At 43.2% G+C, this 22541-nt stretch overlaps 1 protein-coding gene across 4 annotated transcripts in view; it reads left to right on the top strand.

The window, feature by feature from the left end:
* Positions 1–9013: 9013 nt before the first annotated feature.
* The window catches only part of RBFOX1 (RNA binding fox-1 homolog 1), an 815431-nt gene continuing 801903 nt past the window's right edge, over positions 9014–22541 (top strand). For all 4 annotated transcript variants that reach the window (XM_030957849.1, XM_030957841.1, XM_030957844.1 and 1 more), the window contains exon 1: positions 9014–9130. In XM_030957849.1, the coding sequence (XP_030813709.1) occupies positions 9128–9130 (3 nt within the window). In that variant the 5' untranslated portion in view covers positions 9014–9127. The remainder of the gene's footprint in view (positions 9131–22541) is intronic.

Genomic DNA, 22541 nt, shown 5'->3' with positions numbered 1-22541 from the left:
GCTGAAAGGCATCAGCCCCAAAGTGCTGCAGATCAAGGGGCTCTCCCATGTTTTTCCAGTGTTCCAATATTGTGTTTGCTGGGAATGTCCCAACAAAGGCAGGGATGATGAATCTGACTCCATGTTCTCAGAAGGCTAATTTATTATTTTATAATACTATATTATATTAAAGAAGAATATATTAAAGAATACAGAAAGGATACTTACAGAATGCTAAAAAGACAATATTGAAAACTCATTACTCTTTCCAGAGTCCTGACACAGCTTGGCCCTGATTGGCCAAAGAGTGAAAACAACTCACAGCAGAATCCAATGAAACAATCACCTGTGGGTAAACAATCTCCAAACACATTCCACATCAGCACAACACAGGAGAAGCAAATGAGATAAGAATTGTTTTCCTTTTCTCTGAGGCTTCTCAGCTTCCCAGGAGAAAAATCCTGGGCAAAGGGATTTTTCAGAGAATGTGAATGCCGCTTTCCAAGGCCAGGTTGGAAGGGGCTCTGAGCAACCTGGTCTATGGAGGTGTCCCTGCCCATGGCATGTGATGGTATTAAGATCCCTTCCCACCCAAACCACTCCATGATTCTGTTATTCCATGTTCTCCTGGGAGACATGGCCAGAGTGCTGCCAAGACAAAGGTGGGGATGGTCTTCATGTTTTCTCTCATGTAAATTAATAAATTTTTAAGGTTCCAAATGACATTAAAAATCCCATTATAATCTAACCCACACTGCAAAAAACCATGAAAACCCCAAAATAAGTAGTGCCATGTCCCCCCTGTCCCCTTTGTGCCTTCTTTCAGGTAAGTCTGACTCTGATGTACTCCCCCTGAGCAGCAGAACACCAAAGTTATTCAGTTAAGGAAAAGCTATTTTTTTGTAACAGTTGTGTAGCCAAAAGGTCCCTGTGAGAAGTTTTTCTGCAATAAAGAACAGAAAAACCTCAAAAGTGGAATTTCTAGGGAATGTATTATTAGAAAGAATTGATATTTGAGGAGCTTTAGTTTATTAAAAATGTGCAAGAACTCCTCTGTGCCTAGTTCCATGCACAGCTTAGTGAAAGGTTAGAAAATTAGCTCCTGTGTGCTGCTTATACAGCTGGATGGATGGAGGGGACTTTACATTTCACAACTTCTTGTTTCTGACAAGTTCCAGTGAATTATTTATGTGGCCACTTATCCTGCAGAGATGGAGCTGAGGGAACAAACTGAGTTCACAAATGCTACCAGAAAGCCTTCAGGTGATAAGATGAAAATGGATCTTGGTCGCGGCTGATCTCAAACCTGGACTCCAATTTTTTGGCCTGCAGATGAAGGGTTGTGAGGCTTACATTTTTCATCTCTAACTCGTGAATTTGTGCAGTTTATGAACAATTCATGAAGTTCTATTTATCTTAAGCAATTGCCTTATGAATCAAGGGTTTAACTGGAATAAGATAATCCAGGAAATAGTAAATTTCAATTCATTTTTATGAATCTAATATATATTCCACACATGAGAGCAGAGATGTGAATACATTAGTGATAAAAATACTAGAAATAAATTACCTATTTCTGTAACTGTAGTTTAACTCCAAAAGTCGGAGATTTTGGCAGATCTGATTTTTGCAGCTCTTGGATTTTCTGGGAGTTTCTACACTTAAAAGTGAGTGAATACACCTCTATGGGTTTCCTCCTCTCTCTTATTTCTAATGGACCACTTGCCAGCTTGATTCTTTATCTACAGCAATATGGATTCACAAATAAAAGGTCTGGAAAATATTTCATTATTTTCAGGGAATTTCTTTTTCTTTTTCTTTTTCTTTTTCTTTTTCTTTTTCTTTTTCTTTTTCTTTTTCTTTTCTTTTTTTTTTCTTTTTTTCTTTTTCTTTTTCTTTTTCTTTTTCTTTTGCTAACCAGTAGCTTCCCTGATATTTACGTTGTTGATGACCCTGTTTTAAATCCTTTTTCTGCTGCATCATGTGTGATGTTAGGCAAGTGGTTCTCGATTGTGTTAGTCCACACTCCAGGGTTTGGGATCCTCAGTTCTGGACTAATTCCAAATGCTGTTAGGCTGAGGGGCAGATGAAAATTCTAAAATCCAGTAGCTAATGAGCTATAAAGACTTGCTAGAAACTCAGTTCAGGGGATTGAGAATCAAATAGTCTTCACTAAAGGTTTTTCCCAAATTCTGTCTTCCAGTCTTTCAATTAACAGCGCAAAAAGAATTTTTAAATTTTGTATAATGTAAATGCAGATGTCAGTCAATGAGTTCCTCAAATTTAGTGTGAAAAGTCCAAGGTTGTGGTGCAAATTTGAGCACATTCTGAGGGTGTCACAGGTGCCAGTGGGATCAGACAGCTCTAGAAAGAGTAAATTGCAAAGTCTGCAGGTATGGAAAAAGTACTTTCAAACCTGTACAAATGATTCTCCATGAAATATTTTATTAATTGTGGCATGATCAAAAAAAGTTGAACTTGGAGAAACCATAAAAATTGTCAATTGTTCAGTTGCTCTGAATCCTGCTGTGGTAATGTAAGAATTAAAGACATTTCTCAGCACCAAAAAGACCCTGAATGTCTTCTGGATTTGCTTAATTGGACTCTCCAGCTCCTGCAGGAACCATCACTGAGCAGATAACTCCTCCCTCTGCTCCCTCAAGGTTCCCATATTTATGACAAGAGCTGAAAAGCCCCTTGTGCAGCACCTGCAGTATTTAGATGTATTAAATAACATTTATTTCCTTTAAAAGACAGAGCTGCTCCCATGAGCTGCATGCTCCCTGCTGGCCACCATGGAATTGCTCGCTCTGAGCTCACAGCTGAGGGTCTGGTAGCTCTTTTTCAAGCAAACCCAGAATTGTTGTCCTGCACAGGGAAGGAAACTGGTGGAGAGCTGGAGAGAAATGGGAAAAGGCTGGTGGCATCTTCAGGAGGCAGCTGGAGATGGCACTGGGTTAAAATTTTCCACAGTCCTGGTTATTTCAGTGGCAGCTGTCCCAACCACAAAGGAGAACAGCCTGATGTCATTGCTTCCAACAATTCCTTCCAACACTTCCAGAGCTCTGCCTAAATAGAAATGGAAGTGAAAACAGCAAGGCATTATTATCACTACTATTAATGAAGAGATGGGGCTAATTTTGGGCTAAGAAGGATTTATTGTTCACACAAACATCAGGCTCAGAGGCTGTGAGATCTGTGAGAGCAAGCAGCCAGTCATAGCTCAGAGTGCTCACAAGTTCTCTGTTACAAGGCAATATAGAACTTTCTAACCCAATGGGTAGATGCCACAAGGTTTATTTTGCTTTTCTGACCTATCACCTTTACTTAATTTTGCTGCACTGCGGATACTTTTGTCCAATAGGCTTCTGTCTCACATGCACACAAATGCTTCTATTCTAACTTCTAAACTCTTTGCTTACTCTACACAACCACACCCCTACACTAGAAACCCTTCACCATCTTATCAATGCAGTTTCTCACTTAAGGCATATTTTTACTCACAACTTTCTCATAGAAACATAAAATTATGATTTTTCTATTAAATGTCTGTGTATTTTTACACCAATCCAAGCTTCGCCCAAGGCTGCAGATCAAACCCTTCAGTGTCTCTGGAAGTTTCTGCTTTTCCAGTTCCCACAGCAAGGGAAGCACAGAACCTGATCATGCTGAATCTGTGGAGCACTCCCTGCACGTGGGACAGCAAAAAGGCAGCTCCCAGAGCTGCAGCAAGGCTTTCCCAGCAGAAAGGTCACCTAGAGCAGCCTGACCTTTCTAGCACAGAGAAAGCAACGAGCCACCAGCCCTATCTGAACGGCCTTCAGTCCCAAGGCACTCCCAAAATAACCTGGAGATAAAGTAGATGGATAAGAATCAGGAGATGCCAGGGAGCAGGGCATGCAGTTGCTTCTTCAAGATGTTTCTTTGAGAGAAATTGTACATATGCTATAAGTCAAAGTCAGGGAGAGAGGAAAATTACAACTCCCTCGAGAAAGGAAAGAGATTAATGTTTTATCACAGGCAAATAAGTGGGAAATTCTTGAATTTATAGATATATAGATACAAGCACATAAGATTTTGCTATTAGGGCATTAAAAATAGAAATATTATCTTTCTACTCAAAGATTCTACTAAATAGCTATGAATTTCTAATTAAGTAATGTTAAATCTCTGTGACAATGTAGTTCATTTCATTAAGTATGGTTGAAATCTGAAATCTAAATGTAATAATAACTTAAAAGTATGGGCCAAATAACCCAAAATTATTCTTCTGAGTAGAACTATATGAACAAAAAAGGTAGCAACTCTTTGTTCTGTCATGGAGACAAAAAGCATTAAACTATTCAGAGTATTTGATACACAAAGCTCAAGCAAATGACAAATTCAATCTAACCAGATCCATTAATCCAACCCCACACATACACACACAATGTCCTTATCCACTCCATAAAAACTGTGCTCAAGACACTATAAATTGCCAAGAATTAAAAAGAATTTAAGAAATCTGAAGTTAAATTAAGTCTCCACACCATCAGCACAGCGCATGTATGGACTGGTGCATATGCATATTTTTCTTTTTATTTTTTTTTTCATATTCCTTGTGTGCTGAAGGTGATTTGTTCATTTTCTTATGTTTGTGTGTCCTTTTTGTCACGAATTTCAAGAATCCAGAGAGCATTTAAGGCTGCACTTCCTGCCATTGTCCAAAGGGTTGGCTGTCAAGGCATTATTAATACCAAGCTTTGTAGCAATGCAGATTTTTTTCTGAAGTTTTTTTCTGAAGAAAATTCATTGGATGTTTGTGGCACTGAAATTTGTGACATGTCCCCCACCACCACAAATACCTTCCCTGAAGCTCACAAATTTTACTGCCAATGGTTTCTGTGTTCCCTTCTCACTGGTAATGGCCTGAGCAGCCTCCCCCAGCAGGAATAAATCACTGTGGATGTGGATGTGCTGGAGATATTCTTTGCTGCAAATACAATATGAATTTTTAAAGCATTAAATATATATGTACTATTTATATCTTCCTTACAGAAGATATCTATTTATATCTTCCCACATGAACTTTATATTTGAAGACTTTAAATAAATTTTTTACCCCTTTTCTCTTGATTTTTTTTTCTTTTGATACAGCATCTACAGCACTGGCTTAGTCTGCTGTTCAGAACAATTATTTTCTATAGTAAATCCTCTTTCACCTCCAATTCTTCTCTCACATACTACAGATCTGTGCTCTTGAGATCTCTTGGTTAGAACAACCTCACACCAGTTCCCAAATCTGGAAATAAATACAGAAAATATTTCGCTATAAAGGGGAAAAGGTTTCCAAATTTACGAAAACATGAAATAGGCTTTTATTCAGAAGTGAAATTTTAAAAAATATTTTAAGAATTAATCCCTGACCAGGAATGTCTTCAAGACATTGTTTCAATGGAGCCATTTGCTACTTGCCCTTTATTTTTTTCTCTTGCCACGGATAATTTACATTAAATTGGAAAATGTCTCCTTCTGAAGCAACTTTTGAAGTGCATGACTTCAAAATTATACTTAAGTTTTTGCATTTTCTTTGTATTTCCTACAGCAATGACTGAGAATTGTAGATTTACACAACTATAACTTTGGGGCAGAATCCCCAAGATTATTTTTAATCCAATGCTTTAAATGCTCTGTTTATTCCAAAGATGAATAAATACCAAGAGACCTTTCTGAAGGTGGTTCCTGTGGGAGAGATGCACAGGCACATTTGGATTCACGGCGATTAGGAAAGGGAATATTGTAATGTTGGAGCTCTGGAACAGAAAACAGGAAAATATTTGGGTGCTGGTCCCTGCTCTGCCACGTGAGACTGATGCTGGCTTCTCTCTCTGCTCCTTTCTTCTCACCCAAAGTTATTTCTTCCACCAGAACTTTAACCCCAGCTGGGAGCCTCTGTACCATACACACAGCAAAGTTTGGAGAATGAAGGAGCTCTTTTAAGAAGGATCTAACTTGCAGTTCAGGGTTCTTTCATGTGAGGGGAACAAAGGGAAGACAGATGTGAAAAACAAGCCAAGGGAACCTTTTTGACAGGGCTGGTACAAAAGGAGAGTATGGAGGTGTTGAGACTCCAAAAGACAAGCTCTCATGCAGTCACTTAGCACACACCTGATTCTCTAATCAAGCACAGATCAAAGTAACCAACACCTGCACCTGATTTAGTTTCAATCCTGTGAGTAGTTCTCAACACTCCAGTGAGTATTCACTACTCAACAGGAATGCTCGAGAGCCTAAAGAAAACTTTTTATTATGTCTAGTTCGTGAGATTTTTGTTCTTTCATGATGGATTTTGGTTTAGCTTATTTGTGTGAGCTCTGGCTGCTAATTATTTTAAACTATTTTACATTAGAATAGTTTTAATAGTTTAAAATAATTTAAAATAATAAGTTTTGAATAATTTCAAATCATTTTAATAGTTTTAAATTCTTCAATCTGGAGACTGACAGCTTTGTACAGACAGGTGAGTGGATAAAGAAAGACTACAGGTCAGGTTTGGAAAAAAAATTGAGATACCTAAAAATCTTTGCATTGGTGCTGCCCTGAAAATCACATATTTGGAGAAGAGAGAGGAATTCTGAGCTGCTTCACGTGGGAAGAAGGCACTGGATGGCCTTTCCTTTCTTGCTGTGTTCATAATCCTGGGGCTTCATGGTCATCAAGTGTAGGGGCAGGAGAATCTGACTCCTCTGAGTCACTCAGTGGTCACCTCTGTGTGAGCCAGCATTTAGCCTGAATAACCCAATGGCAGCAATTTCACCAGGAAGAAAGTTTGCCTCATGCTGCATCAGCATATAGCATCAAAGGGTGGATTTTTTTTTCATGGGCATTTCTTTTACAGTTTTTTTTTATTAGTTCAGTCTTTTAAAAATTGCTGACCAAGCAGGAGGTATTGGGCCATATTGCAAACCTATCGATGCAGTCAGTCATATTTCATCAAAATGTTGAAAATTATTTTATTGGAGGGCCTAAATATACAAATTAAGGAAGAGCTGATGAAATGTTGCCTCATTTCTACTCACTAACCTTCCACCAGTATCACTTTCTCACAGAGGGATTAGTAAATATGGCTTTAAATATCTTGAACTGCAAAGTAATCAGTTACCAACTGTAAAATAATCTTTTAGTGATTTAGAGAACTTCAATGTAATGTTTTGACCTCCAATTTACATTTGTTGGACATAGGCCTCCCAGTGCCTTCTCTGTATTGATTTTGGAGTGAATTGGAAGGCTGAAAAGAAAAATGAAGGAAGCCCATAGGATTTAAAATCCATCCAAGGATCTTTACATCAACTTCATATGCATCAGACTACAGAGTGGGACATAGACTTTGAGAGAATCTGTTGAGATAACTTGATAATTTGAGTTTTGATCCTGAAAATATATCTTTGAGTAACTTTGTATCTCTCAGTAATCTGACGATTTTAACGAGGTGGGGTCAGATTTTCCAGCCATTAAACACTGCTTCATGTTTGATGAGGAATGATAAATTCTGAAGTCACTGTCTGAAATGCTCCAGCTTCATAAACTGGTGTGCCTTGGTAGAGAAACCTTCCTGAGCAGTTCTGAGTTCCGTGTTTAGGGGATCCAGGATCACACCTTGGGCCTTAAAATAGCAGCAGAAATAGGCCAAGCCCCAAATCTGTCAGGAGAGGCAGAGGGATACAGATATGTGCTTTTGATATGTGCTTCTGTACATGATCCATGTGGGAACTGCAGTTCAATTTACAAAGACTTGGCTGTGTTTATTTTCTGCACGGATGAAAAAGTTTATAGGGAGATTATTCATATAAAGTTTTTTTTAAGGGACCACATGCCTATGATTTAAAGCTTGCCTCCTCGTTATCACCTGATTGTTAACTCCTTTGCATTTCCATCTCGATGCTTGAAGTAAGTCCCTACTCCTACCCCGCAGGAGGCAGCACATCTGTCTGATCCTCACACTCCACGGCTGTAATTGATACCAGTTACATGTTGGACTAAATCTCAGGGGCATTAATTTACTGTAGCTGAAGGTCGAGCAGCACAAAAACGTTTGATCACTACAGACCTAATACCTAAGGTATTGAGAAGGACAAGGCAGTGCTCTGACAACTCTTGATGTTTATTTTCCGCCCCAAACTTTCTCGTCAATAGCTGCTGTCAGCCTCATTTAACAGTAATCCATGCCTTAAGGAACGCTGCCATGCTCTCCTCTTTAGGTGAGCATCACAATTCTTGCAAAATTTGGCTTCCTTTGGGCACGAGGAAGGAAGCGAGGCAGAGATGGCTGGGGATCACCAAGGGCATCGTTTTAACCAGCAATTTCTCCTGTGCCTCTCTGGTGTGTGTTCGCTGCCCGCTCGGGACGAGCCCTGGCGATGCAAAGTTGCGGCCGCGCCGCCGGTGCTGCCCCGGGAAGGCTCGGGGTTGGGAGAGCGCCCGGTCGTGGGCATCTCCGCCCGAAGCCGTGCCCGGAGCTGTGCCCAGAGCCGTGCCCGGTGCGGGCGGGCCCCGCGGGTTCCCGGGCGCCGCCGCGCGGCCGCCGGTGCCGGGCGGGGCCGCCTCCGGAGCCGGGAGCCCCCCGCTCCCCCGGGCCCGCTCCCCCCGGCCGCACCGCATCCCGCATCCCGCCCCCGCCGCCTCCCCGGGAGCGGCGCTGGGGCTCCCCGCCGCTCTCCCCCTCCCGCCCCAGCCCGCCCCGCCGGGCTTGAAGGTCACCTCCGCCCGCCGCCGCCGCCGAGCCACTTTCCGCGCCGGCTGGCGAGCGGCAGCGCCTCCGCCCCGCGGAGCTCCGTGTCCGGCCGGTGCGGGGCTCCCGCCGGCCGCGCCCGGGCGGAGCGGAGCGGAGCCGCCTCGCCCCCTGCTCTCCCCCACCGCCGCGGCGGGGCCGCCCCCGGGTCTCGCCGCCGCCCGCCGAGGTCGCGGGCGGGCCGGGCGGGGGCCCCGCTGCCGGAGCGCGGCGAGCCGGGGGAGCCGGGCGGCGGCGGGGGGCGCGGCATGCGGCGGTGAGCGAGAGAGCGAGGGCGGCGGCGCTGCCCGCGGGAAGGGGCTGCGGCGGCGGCGGGAGCCGCGTCCCGCTGCCACCTGCCTGCCGGGGCCGCCGCGACCCTTCGCCTCCGCTCGCCTCTTTATGGTGAGTTTGGGCCGGGGGCCGAGGGGGGCAGCGGGGCCGCGGGGCGCGGGGCATCCCGGCAGGTGAACGGAGCATCCCGGCAGGAGCGCGGGGCCGCGGGGCATCCCGGCAGGTGAACGGAGCATCCCGGCAGGTGCGCGGAGCTGCGGCCGCCCCGCTCCTGCCCGCGGCCGGAAAGTTGCCGGAGCAGCCCGGGCAGAGGGAGGGGAGGGGAAGGATGCGCGCCCGCGGAGTGCCCGCGGCCGGGGGGGCTCTCAGGGAGCTCCGGTGCTGGAGCAGAAGGATGCCCGCGGGTCGGGGGCACCGCGCCGGCTCCGCTGTCGCCTGCGAAGCGCCGCGGGGAGAAGGGCGGCACGGGAGGTGGCTCCCAAAGGCAGGGAACGGCGAGGAACATGGGCACTCGGGGCTCTGCCGAGTTGCTCGTTCAAAGAGTGCAGATATTTAACTGCTGGGAAACTACCTGCCTGTAAGTCCTCGGTATTTGCTGGTTTTATTGGCGATTCATCAGACCGCTTTTCTCCTGCATGCCTCTGTCAGGGAAGGAAAGTATCGGTGTTAATAGCTGTTCGGTGCAGGTGCAGTGACACTGTGCCCGTGTAAGTGTCCAGGCAGCTCCTTTGGGATGCCGCTCCTCGGCATGGGCAGGGCTGTGCCCTGCGAGAGGGGTTTGAGATGTGACAGTGGCACACGCCGTGCCTTTCCAAAATCTGTGATGTGTCTGTTGGACACGGAGCTGCCAATTTAACATGGTTCGCACAGATGGTGAAACGAATGTGGTCTGAAGTTTGACTGGAGTGATTCACATCAGCGAAGTGTGAAAGATCTTGTCTAAATCCGCAGCTTTTGTTTATCGACTCTGTGAATTGCAAATGTGGTATAGTATGTTACATTCTGAAGTAAGTTTAGTGTTGACTGTTTTTAAATAAAATTCAGCTTATTTAAGGCGAGATGGAGCATAAAACACAGCAGACGCTGCTGGTGGTGTCCCAAGAATGTCAAGTACCTTGTTTCACTTCTCTAGACTCGATGATACTTGAAAGAGGAAAGATACTGTGTGTTTCATTTGTCATTGAGAAGTGTGAAAACAGTTGTATGCATGGGCTGTAAAAGTAGAAGCAAGGTTTTGTCACTCTGTGGTAGAGATTGATGATGGTGGATGAATTGCAGTCTAAAACAGAGTCATAGTCAAATAATTAAGTTTTAGAAATCAGTCATAGCTGCTTGAGGAAGAAGTGGGGCTGTGTCAATTTTCAATATGTATGTCAATAGACCATTTAGCTTTCAGGAAAGTGGTTGATATCACGTGCTGCAGTTATCAGGATTGTAGTAGTGATTTAGAGCAGATATTTGATTTTTATTTACTTTTACTGGAACGTTTTACATTACTGGGTTTTGAGGAAGCTATTTTTATGTAGGAATTCTGATTATAGTAGAGATCTACTTGCTATCTCATGCAGACTTTAAAGGCTTGGCTTCCCAAGTCTCATTTACAGTTTATTCTTCTGGTAAATACATTAGACAAAGGATCCAGCATTTGCTGAAATGAAATCTGTATTTCTAATGTCAAGACTATATTTCTTTTTTCTATTAGTACTTAGCCGAGTATCAGTAATAGAGCTGACAAATGCAATGAATAAAATTCACAGTATGTTGATGATTTTTATAGTTCTTGTAATTGAAGTACTTGGTGTCCTTGACGTGATGAGGGTGCTGCTCTGGCTTTCATGAAAGGCTGCCCTTTACTGACAGAAATACAGTCAGGAGTCAGATGTGGAGGAACAGAGTGTGGTGGTGAGTTCCTGTGCACAATGTGCTCCATTTCCAGCCCAGGATACGCATGCAGGACTGCCAGGTGCAATTCCCAGCCCTGAGAATCATTCCAGAGATGCCTGCACGCTGCATGCATGATCCCTTCTGGCTGCTGCTGCTGCAGCACAGGAGGGGAGTGTTATGTCCTGAGGCCATGGCTGCCAGCCTGGTGGGTTTGAAGTGTCTCCTTGCTCCCTGCTCAAAGCCCCCTTGAAGTTAAACATGAACAGCAAGGCCAGGAGGGACTCAGGCACTCCTGTCAGTGCCTGTGTTCCTGCCCAAGGCAGGATCAGCTCGTACCTGTGTCATCTCTGATGGCATCCTTCGTGTGCTTTTTGTATTCCCATTCTCCTCTTACTTTTCTTCCTGCTTTTGCTGTCTTTTCCATGAGTTTTTTTTTTTTTCTTGGTAATGCTCTTACCTATTATTTTCTAAAGAATCTTATCTTGTTCCCTGCAAACTCTTCCTCTGGTATGGCAGTCAGTCTCTTGCAGTATTTTTTCCTCATTTCTTTGTGGGAGATCTACTGCTTCTTTGCCAGCCCTGTATAATATGCTGGATTTACCAGGTTTCTGCCTAGTTTTTAGGAGGAATGTAATGGAAACATCACCCTTGCTCTCTCTTTGTGCAGACAGGTAAGGTACTTTGTTCAGGACCAAAGAGCTGCTCAGTATCTGCTGGCACTGGGGGAGGTTGAGCAGCTTGGAAATAGAGGAGAGACCAATGGCTGGGTTAAAAAATCCACCACTGCTAGTTTTTCACCTTGTAGTTTGAACTGGCATGATCTGATTTTTAAATCTACCTAGAAGCATTATATACCATAAAGGGTAGAGCTCCTAAGTGCTGGCCACAAGAAGAAATATTATTTACAGCTATTGAAGGTATGGCTGCCTGAAGCATATTGTTTGAAAGGTGTACTCGTGTGAAAAAGATGAATCTGGTGTAATTAAGAATAACACATAGTACAGCCTGGGAGAATATATAGTAGCTGAAAAATGTGTTTGTTTTATGCATGTCAGAACTCCCTCTACTTAATTCTTGGATTCTCCTTCCCATTCAATGTGGGAGATGGGGATCCTCTTGTCTCACACAGCCTTGTAAAAGTAGAGTGTGAACAAAACTGAAGTTAGTGAGCAGTAAAACAGGGCTTAAAAGAGTGGCAAATAGAACATTTATTAGGGGTTGTGACTGTTTCTGGTCTTAATAGGGTGAAATCACAAATATCTGTAGTAGAATTTCTGATGATCCTATTGAGCAAAACTGGAGCTGTACTATTTCCTGAGAGCAGAAATCACCTCTCTCTAAGGATCTTCTCCCAGGTCATTAATGACAGCCTTTTTTTTACTTTGTTTTGAATTCTTTGCTTAGTTGCACTTTCTTATGAGTAGTTTTGTTCTTTTGTTTAAATAATTGAATTTTCCAGTGCCCATGATTATTTTGTAGTGCAAGTCCACGTTCTGGGGAGTATAATGCCCTCTCTGACACTTTATATTGTGCATTCTTGCAGAAGTTATCAGTAGATTGTGATTGTATCACCTATTCTGGATGTCTGCTTTAAAGATTAAAAGCTGCTTATGAAGCTCTTAGTATTTATTACACTTTCCCTTCATAACTATTATTTTGCTAAAATTTACTGTGCCAGAAATGACAACTTCTTGCAAATTAGATAATTTTATTTGTGTCCTTCAGGTTGATGCAATAAAAATGGCATTCAAACTGAAAGGAGCTGGAAAATCCCTTCTGGGATGCTGAAGTTTGTGTAATTCTGTAGAGCAGGAAGGGGTGGTTGTGTTGGATTCACAGGATGGGTCACAGCTGGCCAGCAAGCAGCATCAAGGGCCAAAAATAGGCTGGAATACTATTTTCTGCCAAGTAGGTGTAGTTTAACATCTCTATTCTTCTGCTCAAGACTTTGTGCTTTGCAGAGATGCAGGAGGAAGAATATTTAGGGAATATTCCAAAATCCAAGGTATTTTGTGAGGTATTGATTGGGTTCATTTCAAGGGGAAAGAAGCTGTTTGGTATTTTGTAAGGATGTATCTTTCAGAAGTTGGTGAGTGTCTCTAACATAAAACTGAAGCTCTGTGGCAGTTTTCTCCAAGCCAGCTAAAAACTCCTGAACATTTTGCTACTTTGGATGCAAAATTCCGTGTTCCCAACCAGCAGCTCCTGTGCTAATAGCTGCAAGGAGCACAGGAAATATGAATTTACACTGAAGATGCCTCAGGACCTGCCTCTGCCACTGAGTGCCCTAAAATCCAGATAACTCCCAGGAGTGGGAAGTGCTGTGCTGCAGGCAGCCAGGAGGGCTGTGCAGAAGCAGCACAGCCCAGTTGGTGTGAGCAAACTGAGATCCATTAAAACAACTGCCTGTGCTTCAGCTGGGAAGGTGTGAGGGAGCCTGGTTAGAGCAGGGTGAGCTGAAAGCTTGGCTGTGTCAAAGGGCAAACATGCAGAACTGAATCATTTTGAGATAAACAGCACAGGGCTGGCTGCAAGGCCAGGTGCAGCTGCCTGGGACAAACACTACAAATACTCAGATTTTCTGTTTGCAACACACTTGGCTTCAGCCCTCTGATGCACAACCCCTGGTCAGGAAAGTTTAGGATACAGCAAGGAGAGGTCACAGTGCTAACAAGGTGAATTTCAATGATGCAGCCTAGAATACATCCCAGGCAATTGGTGCTTTAGGCTCCTCAGTGCTAAAGCAATGGTAGTGAGAGCTGGAGTTGCACAGAATCACACCCACAGAATATTCTGGGTTGGAAGGGACCCACAGGAATCAAACCTAACTCTTAAGGGGATGGCCTGAATGGGGAGTTAGTGCCTCTCAGCTTTCTGTGTGTTTTGGACTTCTTTGATTTGAGTCTGTTGCAGTGATAGTTGGGACCCAAACTTTACCTTTGGGCATTTATTCATCACTGTTCCACTGCATTTTCTTCTAGAATCAAATAAAATATGAATGTGTGCTGACCAATTTTCTTGATGAGGACACCCATAATATCTTGCTCTCCTGGCTGCTGCTTCCATAAGATTTGTAAAGATTTTATTGTCTCTGAGTTCAGTCTCTGTATTAGTTGTGAGCAAACATTATATGATCAGAGCAGTAAGAAGCTGGCCTGAAAATATTTTTTTTTGTCTTGAGAAATTAAGGGAAACTCAGACTTGATGTAGAAACTTCCAATTCTAAAACCTAATTCTAAATATTCTTTTGAAGGTGTGGGTAGGAAATTTAGGAGAATGTTTAAACAAGGAAGTGGCACTATTTCATATTAAAGTACTCCAACAGTTGGAGCAGTTGTAGAGAAGGTGGAAGAAGCTCTGTGTACAGATGGTTTTGTTGGACAGTTGTACTTCTGTTAAAGGAGAAAAGTTTTGCTGGGTTTTAATCAGCCCCATGCTCACATGAGATCAAACACTAAATCCATGTGTGCTGCCCTGCTGGGAAAGCCCAGGGAGGTGCAGTTGCTTTCCCTGGACTTGGCTCATCCTTTAGTCTGTCCTTTGGGTGTTTTAAGGCTTTTTTCTCTTTGCTGCAGCTTACACATGAGAGATACATGTGGAAAACAGTTCCACATGTAATGCTGTTGTCTTACAAAACTGACAGTCTGCTGTGCACCTCAAACAGATCCAGAGCCCTGGGTTTCAGAATAAAACATTGTGTAATTATCTTGTTGTCTTGAAAAAACATACCTATTCTATGTCTGTTCAATGATTAATGGCAGCCATCTCTCACAAAAGTGGTTTGGCTGGTGAATCAGCATTGCTGCTGCTCTGGATGGCCAGTTCTTGAGTTTCTGCTTTTGTCTTTTAAATATGTTTTGTTAAATAGGCCCTTAGGTGTCTGAGTTTTTCCACATGTTGTAGAGAATTGGTAATTTAGGGTTTGAGGAGAGAGAAATTAGACAAAGTTGAATGGCACTGATCCAGGAAAAAGGCTTGGTAGTCTCTGTCAGAGCCAGTATTGCTATCTTTGTCTGCCCTGTTCATTCATTGGTTTTGTAGTTAGCATTCATTCCTAAATTAAGGATTATGCAATATTATGGAGATATTTTGTTGAGCAAATGATTTTTGACTGTCAATAAAGAATCTGTAAACAGTGCCTGTATGAAATTTTAGAACACAATATGAAACCCTGCTTACAGAATAATCTTTTTGTCTTCAAATGGATGCAATTCTGTAACATTTCCCTTGATGCAGCACAGCCTGTGTGGTTTCTGACCAGAGAGCAGATTTTTTCTGTGGGAAAAGACATTGAAGCATCAGTTTCAAGTCATGCTACTGGGTGGTTCTCTCTGATCAGCATCTCAGGAAATAATATGAAATACTCTCTGCTGTTACAATGAATCTCTACAGTGCAGCTCCAGGATTAAGGGAAAAAAAAATAGTGTCACTCCACTGCAGACAGTGCACTGTGTCTGTAAGTAGTTACCTAAATGTCCTTTCCTGCAGCATGGAAGATAAGCTGCCTAAAATGTCATCTACCACATGGTGATCCCCATTTTGAGCTGCAACAATAAAAATGCTAAGGAAGTCCCAGAGTGCACTTTGAATTGAGCCACACAGAGTGACCCAGCAGGAAGATGAATGGATCTAGATATCCTCCTGATCTTTCTGTGATATTAGACCCTTTTCCCACTCCTTAATTTAGGACACTCTCCAGATGGCTCCCTCCTTTCCTGGTGCCCTGTTCTGGTTGCCATCGTGATGCTGTGCTGGCCTGCAGCTGCCTCCACGGGGCACCCAGCAGGTTTGCTCTGGCCATTACCAGTGCTGGGCTCCTGCCAAATCCCCAGATTGGCCATATTGCATGTTTCACACACTTGCTTCCTTGTGAATGTCCTCAGCTTCAAACCTGATTCATTCATTCTTATTGTTTTCCAGTCCCTGATATTACCCGGGAGTTTCTCATGTGTGTTTTTGTCTCGTTATTTCTATTTTACAGTGTTGCCTTCACTTTATTTTGGTGCTGAATCTCTGGCTGTAGCTGGTTATTGAGGATCCTGTGGCACTCTGGGAATAATCAGCCCTAAAGCCCAGTTTTCAGGTGGGGCAGGGTGGGATTTACCTGCGTCCTGCTCTGGTTGCCATCGTGATGCTGCACCCAGCAGGTTTGCTCTGGCCATTACCAGTGCTGGGCTCCTGCCAAATCCCCAAATTGGCCATATTGCATGTTTCACACACTTGCTTCCCTGTGAATGTCCTCAGCTTCAAACCTGATTCATTCATTCTTATTTTTTTCCAGTCCCTGATATTACCTGGGAGTTTTGGGTTTGTGTTTTGTCTCATTATTTCTATTTTACAACATTGCTTTCACTTTGTTTCAGTGCTGAATCTCTGGCTGTAGCTGGTTATTGAGGATCCTGTGGCACTCTGGGAATAATCAGCCCTAAAGCCCAGTTTTCAGGTGGGGCAGGGTGGGATTTACCTGTGCCCTGGTGCACGGAGCTCCCTGGGGTACAGGGCACAGCCAGATCCTCCTGCACAAGCCTTATTCTAAAATCACATCTTTGATGCTGAAGCTGTCTTTTGCTCCTCCCACTGTAAAAAGGCTCCAAATCAGTCAGTTTTGGTGCTGGTATGATCTTCCATCCTCACTCTGGGAGCTGCCATACCCAGTGAGCCACCGGATTAATCGCTTCTTCTCTGCACACATTGCTCCAAACAGGCAGAATGATGCTGTCAAGTAGTTTGGCGCCTTCAAGCACTGTGGGGGCAGCGTTTTGTTTCCAGCAACTGCCATTTCTCTGCAGGAGGGTTTGTAATCAACTTTTAATGATAACACTCCTTACATGTTTGCCTTTTAATGTGGTTTAGCCAGAGGTTTTCCCCTTCCTGTTGTTTCAGTGCTCCTGGTTGTGTTCCTGCTTTTGAATGGCCTCAAACTGCAGCTTCGGTGCAGCCAGAGAACTGCCTTCTTTAAAATGTGTGTGTGTGGCAGAACCTGAGTGGATTTTAAAAAGGACTCAAGTGTTGTTTGAAATCTCATTATGTACAGACTTGGCTTAGGTGGGAACCTGTCACCCTGATTTTTTAAGATTTTCTAAGCCTTCTATATTTACATTCTAGTAGCAAACTTTCTCACACACTTTCTGTAAATAACTTATTGTTTTGCATTCTTTTATGGAGGAGGAGAAATTTGATGCACTGTTGGTTTGTCCAGTGTCATTGGAGAGGTGGCACTGTCACCCTCCAATCCACTGTCACTTTTGGAAATCTAGAAATTTTGGAGTCAGAATGAAACTTCCCTTTTTTTGCCTTGGAAAATCCAGTGTCCATGCCTTTCTGTTTCATGTCCTAGATTGACAGGAACCTAAATAATTAGTTGTGTTCTAAATATGAGGTGTTTTTCTTCTCTAATGAATCCAGAGTGTGTCACAATGAAGTTTTGGTGCTGCGGTGTACACGGGTTTGCAGGAATGTGGGGATGTAAAGGACACTGAGGTCATGATCCCATCTCAGGGTAAAAACCCTGTCTGGAATGAAAAGGAGTAATCCAAAACCATTTTAAAACTCAGGCAATCAAAGTGATCAAATGTAGGAAAATACAACAGCACAGTAAATACATATAGGTAAAAATCCAGTCTCTGCAAGTTAATGGTTCCCAGCAGCTCTGTTCCAATCAGCACCATTACCTGGGCTTGAGCTGAAAATTTGTTTTCAAGTGGTGACCACGGAGCTGTGATGGCCCTGTCAGGGTCTGTCACCAGCTCAGCTTGTGGCTGATTGACATGGGCTGACAGCCTGAGGGCTGCTGTGGCATTGTTAACAACTGTTGTGCTTTGGGGGGAGTTATGTTGATGAATAAAACAATAACTCTTATTATCAATGTTCCTTTATCAACATGCCTTAAACCATGCAGTTTTTAATTGATATATCTGGTAGTCACTGTGATGCTTTGCTGTGTTACAGCTTTACAAGCAGGCAAAGCAAAGGAAAATTAGGAAGCTTCACTTCATATTAAAAGTAACCTAGACTTTTCCTCTCTTTTCATATTTGTACTGTTACAAAGCAGTAGACTAAAATATGAATCCAAATTTCTAATGTGAGTATTTCTAGCTTAAAACTGTAAAAATTGTTTCCCCAATGAAGCCACTAAATATTTTGTCACTGACTGTGCAAGAAGCAAAAAGATTTCTATGTAAAAAAAAATTATTGAAGCTTCCTCAGAGTGAAGCCATCTTAATCAAGAATTATTAAGGTACAAATTAGATTGAATAAAGTTTTCTCTAGTCCTTGGAATAGTTCTCAAATGAACTATTCCATGGTACATGACCATACTGCTCACAAGGAAGCAATAAATGCAAGTGAGGTAGAAATGGAGAGTAAGTGAGAAAGTTGATTAACTCTTCCTGCCTGCAGATTTCAGACTTTTGGCTGCCAAAATCAAACTGTAGTCATCATGTGTGCCCTGCTCTGAGAGATTCACACTTTGCCAATAAAGGAATGCTCTATTAGTTGCATAAGTGGATGCATTTTTATTAGCTGAGGGAAATTTTAGGTGGTGAATTTGCTGCTTTGTTGCTGTCCCTGTGTTTGAATCAAAGCTGTCCTATCTGCAGATCTCAGTATTGTTTTAAGAAGCTCATCCTCAGCCAGTGCTTCCACATGGCCAGAGCAAATGACTCCTGAGCTGTGTTGTATTAGCACCTCATGCATTTGCTACTTAAAATGCCACATATTTTGATCTGGTTCTTTTTTTTGAAGGTCTCCAAAGTGAGCTCCCAAAGCTCTACAGACCTTCTGTCATGTAAATCAGCAGGAAATGATATTGAGCATAATGGGGAGGAGGAACACTTTTGATGTCCTTGCCCCATGTACCACTTGTGCTTCTCCTCTTACCCCCCTCATCAGTTTTGCCTGTTCACATTAGGGCAGCCCACGCTGGAGCCTGCACCTTTGAGGGTCATTTTGAGGCCTCTGAATTGATAAGAGGGAAAGTGGTCTTTTTAAAATTGTTATTATTATTTTTTTAATTCTGGTATTTGTGCAATGGCTCTGGCAGTAGCGTGTGCTGGGCTGAGTGGGGCAAACAGGGATCCTGTGGTCAAAACTGCATTTGGGGATCTCCTAAAGATGTATTTTTCCTCTCTTTCTGCTGGAAGGCTGCCTCTTGTCATCTGTGAATTTGAAGAATCTGGAATAACCTTTAAAGAGTAGAAGACTTCTAGGGTAATAACGTATTCCCCTTTCTTTTATTTTTTTTTCCCTCAGCATTTTCTCTGCTGATGTTTAATATATAAGAAGTTTAAATAATTTAATAAACTGTCTCAAATGAGGAAATTGAAAGGGAATTCCAGATGAATGTTGTAGCACAGTGCTGTTGCTGCTTGGCACTCGGGTGTGGGTGGTCCTGCCTGGCACCACGCTGGAAGAGGAGGCAATGGGAGGCTGATGCATTCAGTAGGACATGTGAGTGCTCAAATAATGCACTCAAAAGGTGAATTTGTGGTTTTCATTTACCTTTCCACAACTCTGAAATGAGCCTAGCTAATGAGCTGATAAAAGGAATTGACCTTGCAGCTGATAGCTGATGTGGAAATACAGAGATATTGAGGAAGGTGTTTATGATCTGCACTCAGCACAGCTTGGCAACTGTTATTATTTGATGATTTGCATCATTGTTTCCAATACCAAATTTATGCCTCAGTAACTAAATGCAACACATCTGAGTTGCTGACACTGTGAATTATGATTTTGAATTCCTTCTATTTTGTGTTTAAATTGTCCCATAACTTTGTGTTACAGCGCACAAGAGGGAGGAAATACTAAGCTGGGATTCCTACAGCAAGCATTAAATGAATTTATCACACCCTTTTCAAATGATAAATTTAGAAGTGCATGAAGATTTACAGAATATTCCCTATTCACAAGCATTGCAGGTTAGAGCTGCTGTAGGAGCTGCACGTATTAGCTGGGATGTCTGACTTTTGCAGGGTGTAGGTTTGGGAACTGTTCAGTCTTTGGGACTCTGTTGTGGTTATCAAAGTGCCTGCATTGATTGTGGTGAATGATAAGAGATAATTGATCTTCTCTGCTGTGTTTGGGTATCACCCTGGATAGGTGTGCTAGGTGATTTGTGTGTTATCTCTAGGTGTCTCCTTTGGCCACAGTGCTGCTAAAAGAAAATAAAATCTGGTCTTTTAATTGGCTGATCATTCCTGGGAAACAATACTTGCCATGATGAGTCTGGCCTGAGTGACAGCTCCAGTTACAGTTTTGGATAGTAAATTGGAAATACTGGTCTTTTGTTGGAAAGAAATGAGGGAAATAATTATTTGAATGTAAATTTTGTGCCCTATCACTGGGTGTTTTCATACAAATTAGGCAAAAGTAATTTCCTGTGATCCTTTAGAAGTCAAAGATGGAAGAGAAGTATATTTGTGTGAATTGCTTAACAACAGAATGTCACACACACTTTAACATGTGCAAGTACAGAATAACTGGTTTAATTTGTATATCCAGAGAGAGAGAATGTTAATTTGTTATGCAGCCCATTAGATAGGGGAAAACCTTCTGAGGACATAAAATCCTCATCTTGAGAGAAATGCATTTGGAGAAGCCAGCAGATGTCAGTATGTTCTTGTCATACAGCCCTTTTGTTTTACACAATAATTTCCCTGGAATGAAATATTAGAGAAATAGTAAGTGATGTAACACCATGGCAATACAGGCCTGTTTGGTTTAAATACTTCCCTGAAAAGGGATTTATTTCTGGGCCAAGGCTGGCTTGACATCCATGTACACACCAGCTTTCCCTGTGTGTAACTCCTCCTCAGACTGTGTACAGTAAAATCCTTTGCCAAATGAGGATGTCATTGATAGCACTGCACCTTAGCTTCTAATTGAGATTTTTGTTTCTTGTGTAGGTTTCCTTCCTATATTGTGAGGCATTTTGAGAATGCTGGCACACTCCCTCCTGTTTGCCCAGCCAGGGTGTGTGTTTGAACTCTGATGTGTCTAATCAAATCTGTCTCTCTTATTTGGAGATTATTTTGCCACTGTTTATACACAGTAATAAAAACCAGATGAGCTGTTCCTTGTCTTCCTTGCATTTCAAAAATCAATAGCATGATGACACTGTGGAGAAGACTCTCCCTTCCCTGAGAGTGCAAACTGCTGGCACAGGGTGTGAAGGATGCACAATTCCTCGTCTGGGAGGAATGGCTGACCATGCTGACCCCAGTTTTTGAAGCAGGGACTGTGGCAGGGTGCCAGGCTGCCCTGGGCAGGCCTGGGCAGATGGAGCTTTGCTCAGGTGTGCAGGAACAGATGGAGCTGTGGCCAGGAGCAGGAGGCACAGCCTGGTGCCAGGGAACCCAGGGCCGAGCCAGCTCCGTGGGCAGCACAGGGACCCCCCTAGACCCCCTGAACGTGGTTCCTGTGTCCCAGGCTCTGTCAGCAGTGTCCTCACCCAGGGATGGACATGCACAGCTCCACAGGGACACCAGGGTCCCTCTGCCATCAGCTCCAGCCCCACTCTGGTCCTTGTGGCCATTGCCCAGCCCAGGGCCCCCCATTGCTGATCACCTGCAGCACTTTGTGTGCTCACCAGGAACCCTGTCTGAAGAGAAAAGGCTCTTTCCTTCAGCTCTTCTTAAGGAGCTGATGTCAATTTGTTCTTCTGGGCTGTGTGTTGGGGAGCTTTTTCTCTTCACAAACAGAACAGGACTGCTGGGACATGTTCCCTGAGCTTTATTTGAGGCATCAGCATCATTACATGATGTCTCAACAGACAACAGGAAGATCCCAACTTTCTGAAAATCTTCTTACCTTTACTATTTCCCACACTATGATGTTCTTTTTTTGTATATTCACAGTTATAAAATAGTCTAGTTTCACTTCAGGGTTTTTAATTACATTTCCAAGGAGAAATTTATTTTATCAATTTGTTCTTCTGGTGTGTGTGTTGGGGAGTTTTTTCTCTTCATGAATGGATCAGGAGTGCTGGGAGATGTTCCCTGAGTGGTATCACCATCATTTCGTGATGTCTCAACAAACAACAGGAAGATGGAAGATCCCAACTTTCTGAAAATCTTCTTACCTTTACTATTTCCCACAGTGTGTTCTTCTTTTTTGTATATTCACAGTTACAAAATAGTGTAGCATCACTTCAGAATTTTTAATTAAATTTCCAAGGAGAAATTTACTTTACATTTTCTCTTTTTCCAACTCTCTCTTCAAGCTCTGCCATCTTGAAGCATTTGTTTACGTGCCAGACCTATTCTTTGTGACTTACTCCTTGTTTCTCCTCACCTCACACTTGGAGTGATTTTCAGATCATGCAAATGGGAATCAAGGCCGGCAAGGTAGCTAAAAAAAGATTTCTCTGGAGTAGAAACCCCCCAAAGTAGAGCATTGCTGAGGTTGTTGGCTGGGAAGAAGCTATTTGATTTTCCAATATTGGGTTTAGTGCATTTGCCCTTAATGCAGTTTCTGCAGCTGTTGACAAACACCCCAAATCCTGTTGGCCCAGGTGGGGCCCTGGGCTCCCCCCCAAGCCCCTCCAGCCACCAAATCTCTGGGAGAGAGGCTGGGAGCAGCCTCTGGTCAGGAATTCCCAGGGATTTTTGGCAGAGATGTTGTTCCAGGCTGGGCAGTG

The sequence above is a fragment of the Camarhynchus parvulus genome, chromosome 14 (genome assembly GCF_901933205.1).
Source record: "Camarhynchus parvulus chromosome 14, STF_HiC, whole genome shotgun sequence".
Classification (NCBI taxonomy): domain Eukaryota; kingdom Metazoa; phylum Chordata; class Aves; order Passeriformes; family Thraupidae; genus Camarhynchus; species Camarhynchus parvulus.
This window is presented reverse-complemented; position numbering and strand designations above follow the sequence as displayed.